The sequence below is a fragment of the Perkinsus marinus genome (assembly GCF_000006405.1).
Source record: "Perkinsus marinus ATCC 50983 genomic scaffold scf_1104296965662, whole genome shotgun sequence".
Classification (NCBI taxonomy): domain Eukaryota; phylum Perkinsozoa; order Perkinsida; family Perkinsidae; genus Perkinsus; species Perkinsus marinus.
The window spans coordinates 18,955-32,134 of NW_003204235.1; the positions used below are offsets into that span (position 1 = coordinate 18,955).

General features: G+C 46.4%; 1 protein-coding gene across 1 annotated transcript; it reads left to right on the forward strand.

Moving 5' to 3' along the window:
- Positions 1 to 9,924: 9,924 nt before the first annotated feature.
- On the forward strand, positions 9,925 to 10,237 carry Pmar_PMAR027115 (hypothetical protein; the record flags this gene model as incomplete). Its single annotated transcript, XM_002769482.1, has 3 exons — positions 9,925 to 9,983; positions 10,067 to 10,118; positions 10,169 to 10,237. Coding segments are annotated over 3 exons (180 nt in total), but the record flags the coding sequence as incomplete, so codon positions are not given.
- Positions 10,238 to 13,180: the final 2,943 nt, after the last annotated feature.

Consider the following 13,180-nt stretch of genomic DNA (forward strand, 5'->3'; position numbering starts at 1 on the left):
GCTTTTTTGAGAGGTTTACGTCGATAACTAGTGCTTGAGGACTCTCATCATGGATCACGCGCGTAGTTTGCCCTATCCCGGTTGAAGTAGGAAATACTCCAGTCGAACCAACGGTATTGATCTTTCTATCCGATAGGACCTATTGCGTGGTCCTGCAGCCTGATTGTACTACTAGGGCGTATCTTCTGGCGGTGATATAGTCAACCCACCCGCAGGTATTGATCTCATCATGAGATTCTTATGAAGAACAAAATAGCCTCAGACAAAGTGTGCAAACTTTCGGTTATGGAATACTGAGAAGTCGGCCGGGCCGATGCTCCATCTCAAGAAGGCATCCCTGAAAATCTTCTCCGTCTCGGGCGGTTGGCGATAGGCATGAGATGGATTTGTATCGTACTACATTTGAATCAAATGATTTGATCACAAGAGCTCATCCCAAACACTCCAGTTCATCATTGAAAAGCTCGAGTTTTGAGCTTCGAAATGGGGCCCCGTATTCCAAAATCGCTTTTATCTTACGGGATGTCTGATGATGCGTGAAAACACTCCGGGCGGCTTCCACTAAGAGATTTCCACTAGCCCATAAAGATTGGCATCGCCAAGCCCTTCAGATTCGTCAATCTGGCGAATCTTAAGATTAAGACTCTAACCTCACAAACTTGAAAACTCAAAGAACGTTTCAGAAGTCTCTCAGTCTCAACTTGAGACTTCCAGACTCTCAAGTGTGAGGAGACTAATCTCGAAATGAGATCAAGCTACAGTATTGGTTCTGAACTAAGCAATGTTTTGGAAACTTACAGCGAAGAACAGAAGTTGTGCGTATTTTTCCCCAAAATCTAGTTAAACACAAAGTGAGAAAAATGCTTTAGAGCTTCATTAACCGGGGATCATGCTCACGGGTTTTGTGGCACGCGATTATCTACTTCGGCGAAGAATTATGATGTACTTATCTGCATTTCCGCGAGTTAGGGACGGGATAAGGCAAACTGATTGGGCCTCATCGCAATCTCAAATAAGTCCTTGAGGACGTGGATTAGTAGAACGAACTGACGGCCTTGCTCACCTTGCTCAAAAGAACTAACGTTAGTTCATGAATGTTCCCAAATTGAGGGCGAGTCTGAGGGGCTTGAGTAAAGATTACTCAGTAAACTAACCGGTTCTCATCCTTGAGTGGGACTATCTTATCTTAGGTTCTCGAGATCTTTACCCTTTGAAGGTAGCCTACCTTTGAACGGTAATGAACTCGAGAACCCCTTTTACTTACCTACCTTAGGTAGTCTATGCGCTATTATGATGATCCTTGTGCCCTCAAGGTCTCGCATACTGTTGCCGTCATACATGGAGCTGGTAAAGATTACTGAATGTCACGCAAAATGCAGTCAAATTTTTCAGAAAATTTCTGAAAAATTCAGTAATATTTCAGGTGAAATATTTCACGGTCTGGCGGCACCTTACTTCAGCCACCCTGTTGAAAGTAAGGTTGTTGGCCACCCGCGTCTCCCCGGTTGAACCAGGGAGACGCCTGTTAGTAGTAACACCCGCACTGGTTCAACCAGTCTGGTTGACTTAACAACACTTGAGATAGCCAAAATGGGTGATTAGGCTTCCTATCTTATACATTTCAGCCTGATGGCTGCGATCCGTTTTATGCAGCGAATAATGGGCGAAAGAGATCCGTGCATACGTGTGCGAACACGTCTCCAGATACTTAGTAATTTGGTGTAGAAGTGCAAATATCAGAAGTATTATACTGTTATGAGAGATAGAGTACCATTGAATACATACCGAGGTAGCATTTCATCATTTAGCTTCTTGAGCTTATCAGTGGAGTGCCATACATCATCACCTAGCGAAGCACGGTTGCCTTCTAACTCCACAATGACTCTCCTTGTTGGGATCCAGGGTGTGGAGGCCTTCGGATGAGGTTCCGTAGAGTGCACAAGTACACTATCACCAACTTCGAGTAAATTCGATGCTCTCGGGGCCAGAGCCTCTGGCTGATGACCTTCGCTTGACTACCTATGCCTCCCAAACCAACTTAAACCGGATGCCTGTGGGTGGTTTCAAGAGAGCTCCCATGAACTAGATGGTAACTGGATGTTAATCGATCCAACACCCCCCCAACCACAACACAAACCATTCGCTCCTTTGGTTAGTCAGTCAGTTAGTCGGGAGTAGTGGATAGTGGGGCGAAAGCATGATACGTTGCTACAGAACTTGTGAGATCCGAAAGTCTCAACCTCGAAGTTCTGTCGAAAAACTCTCCGAAATTTGCAACGCTGGATGCTTCGCTCCGCATAAGTAGCAGCAAGGTTATGGGATACTCTCGTGTGCCACAGAGAGTCAATTCGGTGCTCTCTGGGCCAGAGCCTCTGGCTGATGACCCTCGCTTGACTAGTCATGCCTCCCAATACACTACCCACTACGATCAACAACTAAATCTGACTATTACATAACTATCTGTGTTCCTTGCTCCCTTATTCATTTCCTCATACTTTCTTGGCCAACCGTCGATTTTGGGATGAATTCCCCCGAGTCTCCGACGGAGACTCTCCCGAGATTCGTCCGTTACCGTTAGACCGATGGGTTTTGATCCGGTCCTTATCTGACCCTAGGACAGTGGCCACCAGAATTGAGGCTCGGTCAACTCGTTGTCCATCACCGGACTATCGTGCGGCGGGAATCTGATGTGCTAATGCTCGGTCCCTGTTAGCTTTGCTTCACCAATGGGGTACCACCTCAAATCAGACTGAAAATTCGGATCTCAAAAAATACTTGGATCATCTTAGTCAGATGGGGTTTCGTTATTCAGCTGACTCAGAGGACCATCGAACCTCAGTAATTCCCGGATGTCTGCTGACTTTCACCACTTATCGAGGTCTCGCAAGTCTCATAATAAAGCATATTGCGCCTCCCCAACTGCTCATTGGTAGACCCACCGATGGGTTCCACGCGCAGTCACTGTACCCGATGATAATTTCTGAAACAAATAGTCAGATCGATACTCTATATTACGCGATACACGTCCATTCCCAAATTGCCAATTTGAGACTGGAGTCACCACCCACATAATCTAACCTTTGACGCTATCGTTGGCCCTCAGTCCGTTTGATAGCAGTTGAGTGATGGTCGCCACTAGATTCGCTATTTTCACGAAATCGCTTTCACATCAAGGTTACCGAGAGCGAGGAGACCCGGATACCTTCACTGCTAGAACCTCTACATCAAGCCAATATGACTCCGGTTAAAACTGATAGTCATAGGCCATACAAAACACCGTAGTCTCATGTTAACACATGAGTACGTAAGTCCGTCAGTATGAATGTTTCTTCAGCCTAGCCAGATTCTTGGTCAGTTCTCTACAAAACCAACCTCGTCCTCAATTAATCCACATTGTGGTCTCCACAAACATTGCTCCGAGGTCGCGCGTAGAGGCGTCCGCCCACACAAGGCACTTAGCGGCCTTGTGTCTCACTTTATCGACCACGCAGACAAGACCTTCGAACTTGAAGTCAAGCACCCTTAAGAATCTACTCCGATCCGTGCGAAAGCTCTCCGTGAATACTATGAACCAGAGGTCCCTCTTCTCTATCATATCCTATGTACAGAATCCTAACCCTGGGAGCAGAGTCTCTCGATTCGTGACTCACGAGAGTCTCGTGTGGGTAAGACTTCTTTGACCCCACCGTGTATTTGTAGTACAAATTTTGTACTACAAACTTTCGTAACCTCAAATTCTCTCTCCTATAAGAAATGTAAACACCGAGACCTTTTACTCAATCATGCTCGACATCGAATTCCACTGTTGTTAGGTCCACTGATGGATTCAATCCATCAAGCAATCCATTGAATGGCGGTATGCTCCGGTCGTACTGGACCAGCACTAATCGTTTAGTACGCAGATCCCATGAGTGCTACTACTTACATGATAATCCATAATGCACGGTGTGGAGATTCTCCACTGGAGAAGAATATTCATTGCCAGATATATGCACTGCAGCAGTGCGTATGCTTCTCAGACCCATACAAAGCTTCCTATGAATGAACTCAGCTTATTGAACTGGCGGAGTGCGCTCTTCGACGAATCCTCGCTTCAATTCCGAATCAGTACCATCCTTTTCTAATCCAATCTGGGTAGGGAAATATGATATTTCGAGTATCTTCTTTTGCGCTCCACAGTCCAATCTGAATTGGACTTCGGCGCTGGTCATTGGGCTCCCATAGCTTAGGACCACGTTGATCTCACTCTCTGGCACCTTATAGCATTCAATTCTCTCAATCATCCTCGAAACTTCAGAATTATCTCTTCAATTCTGATGATTCTATATCTGTATAGTCTGTTGAACAGACTCTCTTCCTGACTATCATCGGTATTTCATACTCTATAGGTCCTATAGGGTATCCTATAGTACTATAGACTCAGCCTGAGTCTACAAACCTCAACTGGACCCTCACATTGACGAATCAAACTCGTCGAATTATCAATGACGATAGATCTCCGCAATATCCGTAGTCTCATACAAGTCGCATCATTCTTCCAGAAAGGTATGCTTTGATGGGAAAAGGACACAATATCCTTGCTTGAGCAGGGAATCATCCAGGAACCTATAATGTTCCCGCGGAGAACTCATTTTGTATTTGTCACATGACTAGGAATACATTCTTCAATCAGTTTCCCATGTTAATTTCGCCCCATTAGGAACATTCCCCCATCACTATAAAACCCCGGGGAACATTATTTCTCAAAGCTGGATGCGTTTCTGCGCTCGAGGCGCCAATTTTCATCCTTCCATATAATCTTCATTCATATGGCCAAATCGCCCCGCGGCATGTTTGGGCTCTTTAAGAACCGGCAAAAGAGAGGTTTTGCCCATGATAACCTCCCAAAGGATCCGTTTCCTTTCCTCAGCTTTCCCCACAAAAGTTTCCCTTAGCCTTCGGTTCCGAACAATACGTGTGTGACGATAGCATCACACAACACCGCATAGCCGGAGTTAATCCATTAACAGACGTAAAATGCGTCTCAGTGGAGCCCCACAATCATGGAGAGTGCGAAGCACTCCTCTGACACAACTATCCTGTCCCCCTGGTCTGTGTGACGCTATAAACAAGGCTGAGTACGTCACGATTGAGTACATCAAGCTAGAATCTAAGATGTAAAGTCTTTCTGTCTTTGTCTACTACACTTTATTAATGTATTGGTGTAGGCACGGTTTGTTTCCACCATTTTTTTAACCTTCCTACGGGGGAGGCTGGTAGCGGCTAGCCCAAAGAGGCGTTGTAGTCGAGCTACCAAAGCCACCAGCTCGTTTCCTTCAGATGCTAATGCACTGACAGGCGCGGTCTCACCCAACTCCCTCGTAGAAGGACACCACTCAACTGAGTGACTGAAAACTCTGCCCTGTTCTAAACTAAGTAGCTGTTGTGTTTACTATGCAGGGCGAAACGGTGCGAGAATTTTACTGTATTAAAAAAAGCCATCACTCTTTCAGAAACAAATATCTCCCATCGTTAGACCGCCAACGCCTCGTCATCTTCCTCCGTTAATAATAACAAGGTTTCAAGTAACCCAGATCACTTTCAATATTTTCACGCTTGATTCCTATAGGTGATTCACCCCGCGACATGATGGTCCTTTTTTCCAAACCCACCCAAATTGGAGTTCTGTCCATAGTACCCTTCCGAGAAACCTTTACCCTTTCCGAACCCTTAATCTTTGCTCCCAATTCCGGGCAAGCCTTTGCCTTTCCCATCAAAATGATTCTTGTGGTGATGGGGTTTGAACTCACACTCTCTTCTAGCTGGAACCGGACAGTCCTCATAATAGTACGGACAGAATCCCGTGGTGCCCGATTCGTTTCCCTCGGTATCGATTCAGAACTCCTCTCCGCGACGACTCTGGCGTAGGCCTCAGAGTCCGGAATTTCACTGAGGCAAATGACGATGGCTCTGTGATATGCCACTTTCTGCTCTCTCGCGAGTCGCGACAGAGCGCGTTCGATTAACCAGGTTTATCCTCACCTCTATGTCGTATGATATGAACTTCATATCCTTCATATTATGAAGGCACGGTCGTCAGTGGTATCAGCTAGCTTATTAGCCTGCTCACGTAATTGAGTCCTGCTAGTAAGTCTCTTGAGTCTTCTACTATGGTGGGTAACGCACATAACCAGGGTATTAATGCGCTCAATAATTCCATCACAAAGCGGGGCGTTCGGGACTCTATCAGCTTCTTACTTGCCAACATTTTTCCTTCCGTTGTCTCTCGCCAAACTGGAACATCTAGAGCTGTTCCTTCAGTGATTTTTAATTCACGACAGATTGCAGGGTCCTTCATTATGGCTCTAATATGTTGCTCTCCAATCGTCATTCTTTCTGGAGGCTCACCTCCTAGGAGTTCATACGCCATTCCATGAACTTCTGTGAGGAGCAGCAGCTGCTCAGTAGCTCATAAGCCATACTCAGGGACCCTGAGTCAGGGTAATGATGATGTGTTACATCCCACCTTATATACCGGTGACTCACATTTCCATTCAGCAACGAATAGACAAGGCGAGTTCCTACGATGTGGAAAACCGCAAACCAAATTCGAGGGAATAGAAACCAATTTCACTACTCAACGAGATAGAAACTAATTCAAATCGCTATGCTAGATGGTAAGCGGAGTCAGACTCACGCTGCAACCCGAATTTCGAGCCAGGCGAGTCAACGTTCACTTCCCACGAGACATAACGAAGTTATAAGGCTTAACTTATCAACCCAAGTTGAATATAGTTGCGGATGGTCGCGTCGCTCTGCTAAAAATTCGTACTGCGGTAATAAATCCGTGAGGCGAGCGGACCCCCTGCCTGCTGCCAGCGTAGAATAGCCGAGGGCAGAGAGGGCTTATAAATTTTATATTCGCTTGTCGCGAAGCTCATGAATACGTTGCTCTGGGTCAGCATAGCCCCGGCCTGCTCGCTTTTGTGCATCCTACTGTGAACTTCGCGTTGTTTGGGCTCGTTGGTAACCTTCGTCTCATGGTCGCCGCAATACGAGCCGCTCGCTGGTTTCGTCTCGCCTTGCCGCGGCTGTGCAGCCTTGTTAGTCCGTGTTTGCCTCAAGCGAGGACAGGGCAGCCGCGGCTATGCAGCATTGTAAGTCCCTGTATGCCTCAAGCGAGGACAGGGCAGCTGTCACTATGAACTGTTGTAAGAACGTGTAGTCTCCAACGAGGACAGGGCAGCTGTCGTTATGCAGCCTTGTGAGCCTCTGTATGCCTCCAGCGAGGACAGGACAGTCGCGTCTATGCAGCTTCGATAGGCTCTGTACGCCTCCAGCGAGGACAGGGCGGCTGTCTTTATGTAGCTTGGTGAGCCCCAATATGCTTCCAGCGAAGACAGGTCAGCTGTCACTACGAACTACTGTAAGAACGTGTATGTCTCCAACGAGGACAGGGCAGCTGTCTCTATGCATTGTGAGCCCCGGTATGCCTGTATGTACAGAACACGGCAATTCCTCCCATGCAGCGTAAAAGTCAACTGCACAAGGTGCAGTTGAAGCAATGATCAATTGAGCAAGAACAAGGTGTGAGGTGTTGTCCCCGTTTAGGCGATCTCCTGTGATAGTACACATAGCTGATGCTATTGACCTGTCTCTCTAGCGCCCCTACGCTATAGTGCTGTAGAACTCTGTACTACTAAGTTTCTGGTTCAAGTTTGTATTCCCACCAATCCCTTATGTCGTTGAGTTCTAGAGGTCATGATTCCGGTGCTACAGCTGACAAAGGCGTAACTTCTCTCATATGGTTATGTTGATTGATGATCTTGACAACTCCACCAACACGACTAACGAATCTATAATGGTGAACATAGCCGTCTATTCGTGGATTATTCAGCCCTGAGTTTGAGGTTATTAATACAACTCTAACCTGAGTTAAGGTTGTTGTTGACAACTGTACCATCTCATCTGGTTGGGTAGCTCCTCGGGCCAAGCGGCGAGCGAATATTGCGAATATCAACTAAGAGTAGCTTAACTAAAGTTAACACATAACTTACATACCATTCTCGCTGAACAAACAATGCACGTTCGATAACAAGAGTGCTGCGCGGTTGCCATGTAGTACTAGCAAAGTGTGAGATGACCTCGGCGTCGGGAGTAGAAAGGTAAAAGAGTAGTAGAGAGGTGGTGCAAAGCTGTCGAAGCGTGAGACCAGACGTAGGGGCTCAGCCGGAATCCTCAGCACGTAGAGTTCTTAGGAACCCAACATCACAATCATAATGGATTTGCAGCAAATCATTTGCTACTCAATCGCAAAAGTGAGGCCACTACGTATAGACCAAGTGCTAGTCAAACGAGATTACAACATAAGAGCAACTGCTCCCAGTCGTAAAAGACGCACGTTCACACTCAAAGGGAGAACACGCAGCTACAGTAAGCTACGGTCGCCCGAGTGGAAAGATTCGTCAGTGTTAGTTCAAAATCATTGACTAGGTCCACCCGAACAGAATCCTTGTCCGATTCGAACGAACAGAGAATGTCACAGCGATACAGATTTGGCTCGTGTGAGTTCACTAGAGTACACGACTCCCCCTCCCTAGAATTCGATTGATAACTCGAGAATGGCCTCACTCGATCGCCACTGGTCGCTGTGACCCAACAGCGGTAGGATTCACAGCTTAATTCTGTGGCGCCACTGGTCGCCACGAGGGACATGTCATCCCCTTTCTGGTATTTGCGATTAACCACATGATTGAGTAAGCGCAAACCATATCGCCTCGGTAGTGGTCCCATCAAGAAGTCTTCAGTGACCAGGCAAGACAGCAAAGAGATTAGGAGCATCATTTCTAGATCGATATTTTTATCTAAGGATGAAAAAACCCCTATCGGATAGAGCTCCATCTGCATCGTACTTCATGTGCTCACTAGGGATTCCATGAACTCGATCACGAACTCCAGTAGGATAATTTGCGATTGGAGCTCGTTTCGGTATATTCTATGACGCTTGAAAACCCTCACGAAGTTGTGCGTGTCACGCGCTACGTGAATATGACGGTCAGGTTTTGGCTCAAAATTGGGCCTTAGAGAAATGCTATAGAGCTTCCTCCCTACGGAGCTCGAGGCCCGCAATTGTCTATCTCAGAGAACCGTAATCATGTACTTCTTCTCCGCATTTCCGCGAGTTAAGCCCGGGGTAAAGCCCACCGTCCGAGCCTTATCCTTGGAGCAGACTGTCCCGAGTGTTTCGTGCTTGCGTGCGATAGAACGAATAATCTAGCTCAGTCTAGGGAGATCATGAACTTCTGACAGAAGTCATCAATTATGGGACTTCAACAAAGGGATGCGGCTTCGAAGGATAGACTCTATCCGATAGAGGTTTTTTATCCTTAGAATAATATCTATTTAGAAATGATGGTCCTACTCTCTTTGCTGCCTAGCCTGGTTACTGGATACTTCTTAACGGAACCACTACCGAGGCGATATGGCTCGCGCTTACTCAACGATGTGGTTTATCGCAAATACCAGAAAGGAGATGACATGTCCCTCATGGGACCAGACTTCGCCTGTGCATTCTTCCGCTGTTGGGTCGCAGCAACCATTGGCGATCGAGTGAGGCAAATTGCCTCAGGCAATTCTCGGGTCCTCAATCGATTTTTAGAGAGGGGGAGCCGTGTACTGTAATTAGCTCACACGAGCTTCTTCCAAGCAACACCTGTATTGCTGTGACATTTTCTGCTCGTTCTGATTAGACAAGAATTCTGTTCGGAATGACCTAGTCAGTGATTTTGAACCAACACTGATGAATTTCACCACTCAACAACCGACTTCGGTGTGCCCGGCACACTGTGCCGCCAGCGCTGATGACAGACTAATTGGCTATCAATAGCTCGCTGCTGTATTGGGATGGCTCTATATTTTTCTCAGAAAGTTATTGGTGCGGTAGGGATGCTGATCCCTTCGGAGAACACACCCCCTGATGTCGAGGCTGCAATCGATGCCAAAAGGTGAGTCGTCTTCGCCTGGGAGAGCTTCACCGTTGAGGGGGTCTGGTGGTATGAATTTGATCCTTCGAACATTTCTCTTACAGGCCACCACAGAGCAAGAAGAAACCGGATGGAATCATTGGTTATATCCACAATGTGAGCTGGAAAACATTATCGGGCGGACCGTAATTCATCCGGGTCTTCAGGTATACGTGGCGGAAACCTGGAGAAACAAAGGAATCGGGTCGAAACTCTTGCCGCAGGTGTTCAGAGATGTGAGGCTAGCAAGACTTGCTCCCAAATGAGTTTCAAATGAGGCCATTGATCAGATAGCAGCTCAAGCCATTGCTCATTTGCCTTTCAGCTTCCTGGAGACTATCCGAAGTGGGACGCTGTCTACTTATTTGTGGATCGAACGAACAACCATGCTATTCGTCTCTACGAAAATACGAAGTTCATCAAGATTATAGGTAAGTCCCCCGTTCGGCGAGAGCGTACAGTACTTACGAGGGAATATGTTACGGAGCAGAGAGTTAGTTCTTAAGTTTCTACCATCGATTAGATACCGTAGACGTCTCTGTCCTCAGATATCCCTGGCGACCTGACTTTCACCTACGCGCACTACAACTTGAGCTAGCTCTCTCACTGGAGGAAGCTTTCCTTGAATCCAAGACTAGCAGACTAGTATGGATGATCACTCATGGGGATCTGGTTTGCCAATCTGCTTTCCCTATTCTCGTACTCAATGTATTTGCGTGCAACGACAATAAGCACGCGTATTCTGCTCGGGCGGCCCTGTGAGAATGATTCCTTGAGGCCTGACAGCTCTGCTATAGTTGTCACTCATTCGGACGAGGATTTGTGATTGATCATAACTACTTTTCTCTTTCGTATACTCATCATCAAACTCATTGGGAGATAGTAAAGAACTCACGAAACTACAAGGTATGTTAGTGACGCGTCCGATATTCAATTCTGATCTGTGATGTTAATTGTGAAGTCCGTATTTTTGGAGCTCGATACATTTCGAGTATCTTACGGGTACAGGGGTTTTATTTGTATCACAATCTTTGGTCTAGCCCGTCACTATAACTCCAATATGGATACGAGTCCTAGTAGGGAAAGCTCTGTTGGGTTGCATGCGAGTCCGTCGTCGATAGCTTGTAATGAAGAGCCTGCAGGGGAGGAAACCGTGTCGCTACAGGCCCGAGCGGGCCTAGCTAAGGCCAGTGGCCTTAGACCAGTCTTCTTATCCAATCAACTAAGACCTTGACGGAGATGGGTTGAGTTCATAGCGGCGAAACACCGAACAGCCAACAGGCCAACCGGAGTTAATCCATTAGCAGACGTGAAATGCGTCTCAGTGGAGCCCCACGATTACGGGGAGTGCGAAGCACTCCTCTGGCACAATCATCCGGTCCCCCTGGCCTGTGTGACGCTATGAACAAAAGTGAGTACGTCACGACTGAGTACATCAAGCTAGAATCTAAGATGTGAAGCCTTCGTGCTTTTGTATACTACACTTCATCCATGCATTGGCTCTAGGGACGGTTTGTTTCCATCATTTTTTTCTTATGGCTGATCAGCCGGAGACTACTACCAAGAATATATTAGATCGTCTGCTAGATGGTGAGAACATTGACCAGGGGATCAAAGATCTCATGGTTACCGGGTAACCGTTACCCAGCTGATTGAGGGAAAGATATATTCTATCATGCTGCTGGCCAATGTCGGTGAAGAAACTATTACACGTATGACTGGTCGCATCCCAGCTGAACAACAACAATTCTTCAAACTACATCTAGTCTCACTGATTGAAGCGGCCAGGGCCTGGCGTACAGCCAAACGTCGCAGGCAGGAGCAAAAGAACGAGGCTAATGATCTAGCGTCCTACCGGGAGAACCTTCGGCACAGATTTGGCAAGAACTTCTTACCAAGAAGATCGAGCTTCCTCTTAACATTATGCCTCCTACAAGTTTTATTGCTAAGGTCGGCAAGGCTCCTTACGACTACACTCCAGTCCAAGAATTTCCCGGCACATCATCTCCCTCTCCTAACAGTACCGAAGTGAAACATCTTGAACATCTCGATCGAACGGCCCTTCCCTCCATCGATCGATCTCCTATCGAGGCAGGGTCTGTCCTTCGGGCGGGCAAGCGTCAAGATTCCGCGGAAAGGAAATTTTGTCACGGAAAATTTCATGCGATCAACCAGGTATGCGACTGCGACCTGGGGATGATGTGAGATAGGAAGTCCCATAATAGTCTCAACAAGGAACCAATGAGTCATCTGGAGATCCCGCAGTTACAAGTAAGGGATCTGGCACTCCTTCACCGCTCATTGCAACCTCATCAGGTTCTGTCCATAATACTGATTTCCTCAATACACTACTAATATTATCCTCCCTGACTAAAACAACTATCTCCAACGCGATACCCCCAGAGATGAAATTCCAACTACAACGCCACCCAACGATCCACAAAATCTCTTTAGTCGACAAAGACCGAGAAAAATAAGCAAATAAAGATGCTTTGATTATCCTCGAGGGGACATCGAATACATGAAAATTCCAAATAATAATAATATTCGATGTGGCCAAGATAATATTATTCCATTTCACTATCGGCTGTCGTCGTCCATTCTTTACACCACCACTGATCATCATTCAAATGGAATCTAACACACGCAGAACTCCCAAGTTCAAATCGCACATAGAGTTGGTATCATTGGATATGCAAATGTGTGTTATTTTGGAGACAAATTATAGTGAACAAGTTGTCGCCATCACAACAAATGTTCATAGCCACTGTTGCGTTGGAGTTTCACTCGTTTTACGTGAAGTAGCTCAATACTCAGTGGAAAACGCGATGTTCGCGATATACAGTGGTTTGTGAAGTATGTTTTCATATCACTAGGGTGAAGCTCCATTGTATATGCGATATAGTATCAGATGGATTCTCATCAATCTCAAAAAATAACGCACATTTACATATCAAATTTCCAGGCACTATAATAATGGAGTTTCACCCTAGTGAAGAGGAAAACATATTTCGCGACTACTGCATATCACCGCGAATATCGCGTTTTTCACCGAATTTTACGCCACTTCGCGTGAAGCTGGTTGGGAGACTCCAATATAACTCACATGTATAGACTGTCGTGATTAGTCATATCCTGATAATTCCCAATCGGCGAGATATCAGATGGAGTTTCTCCCA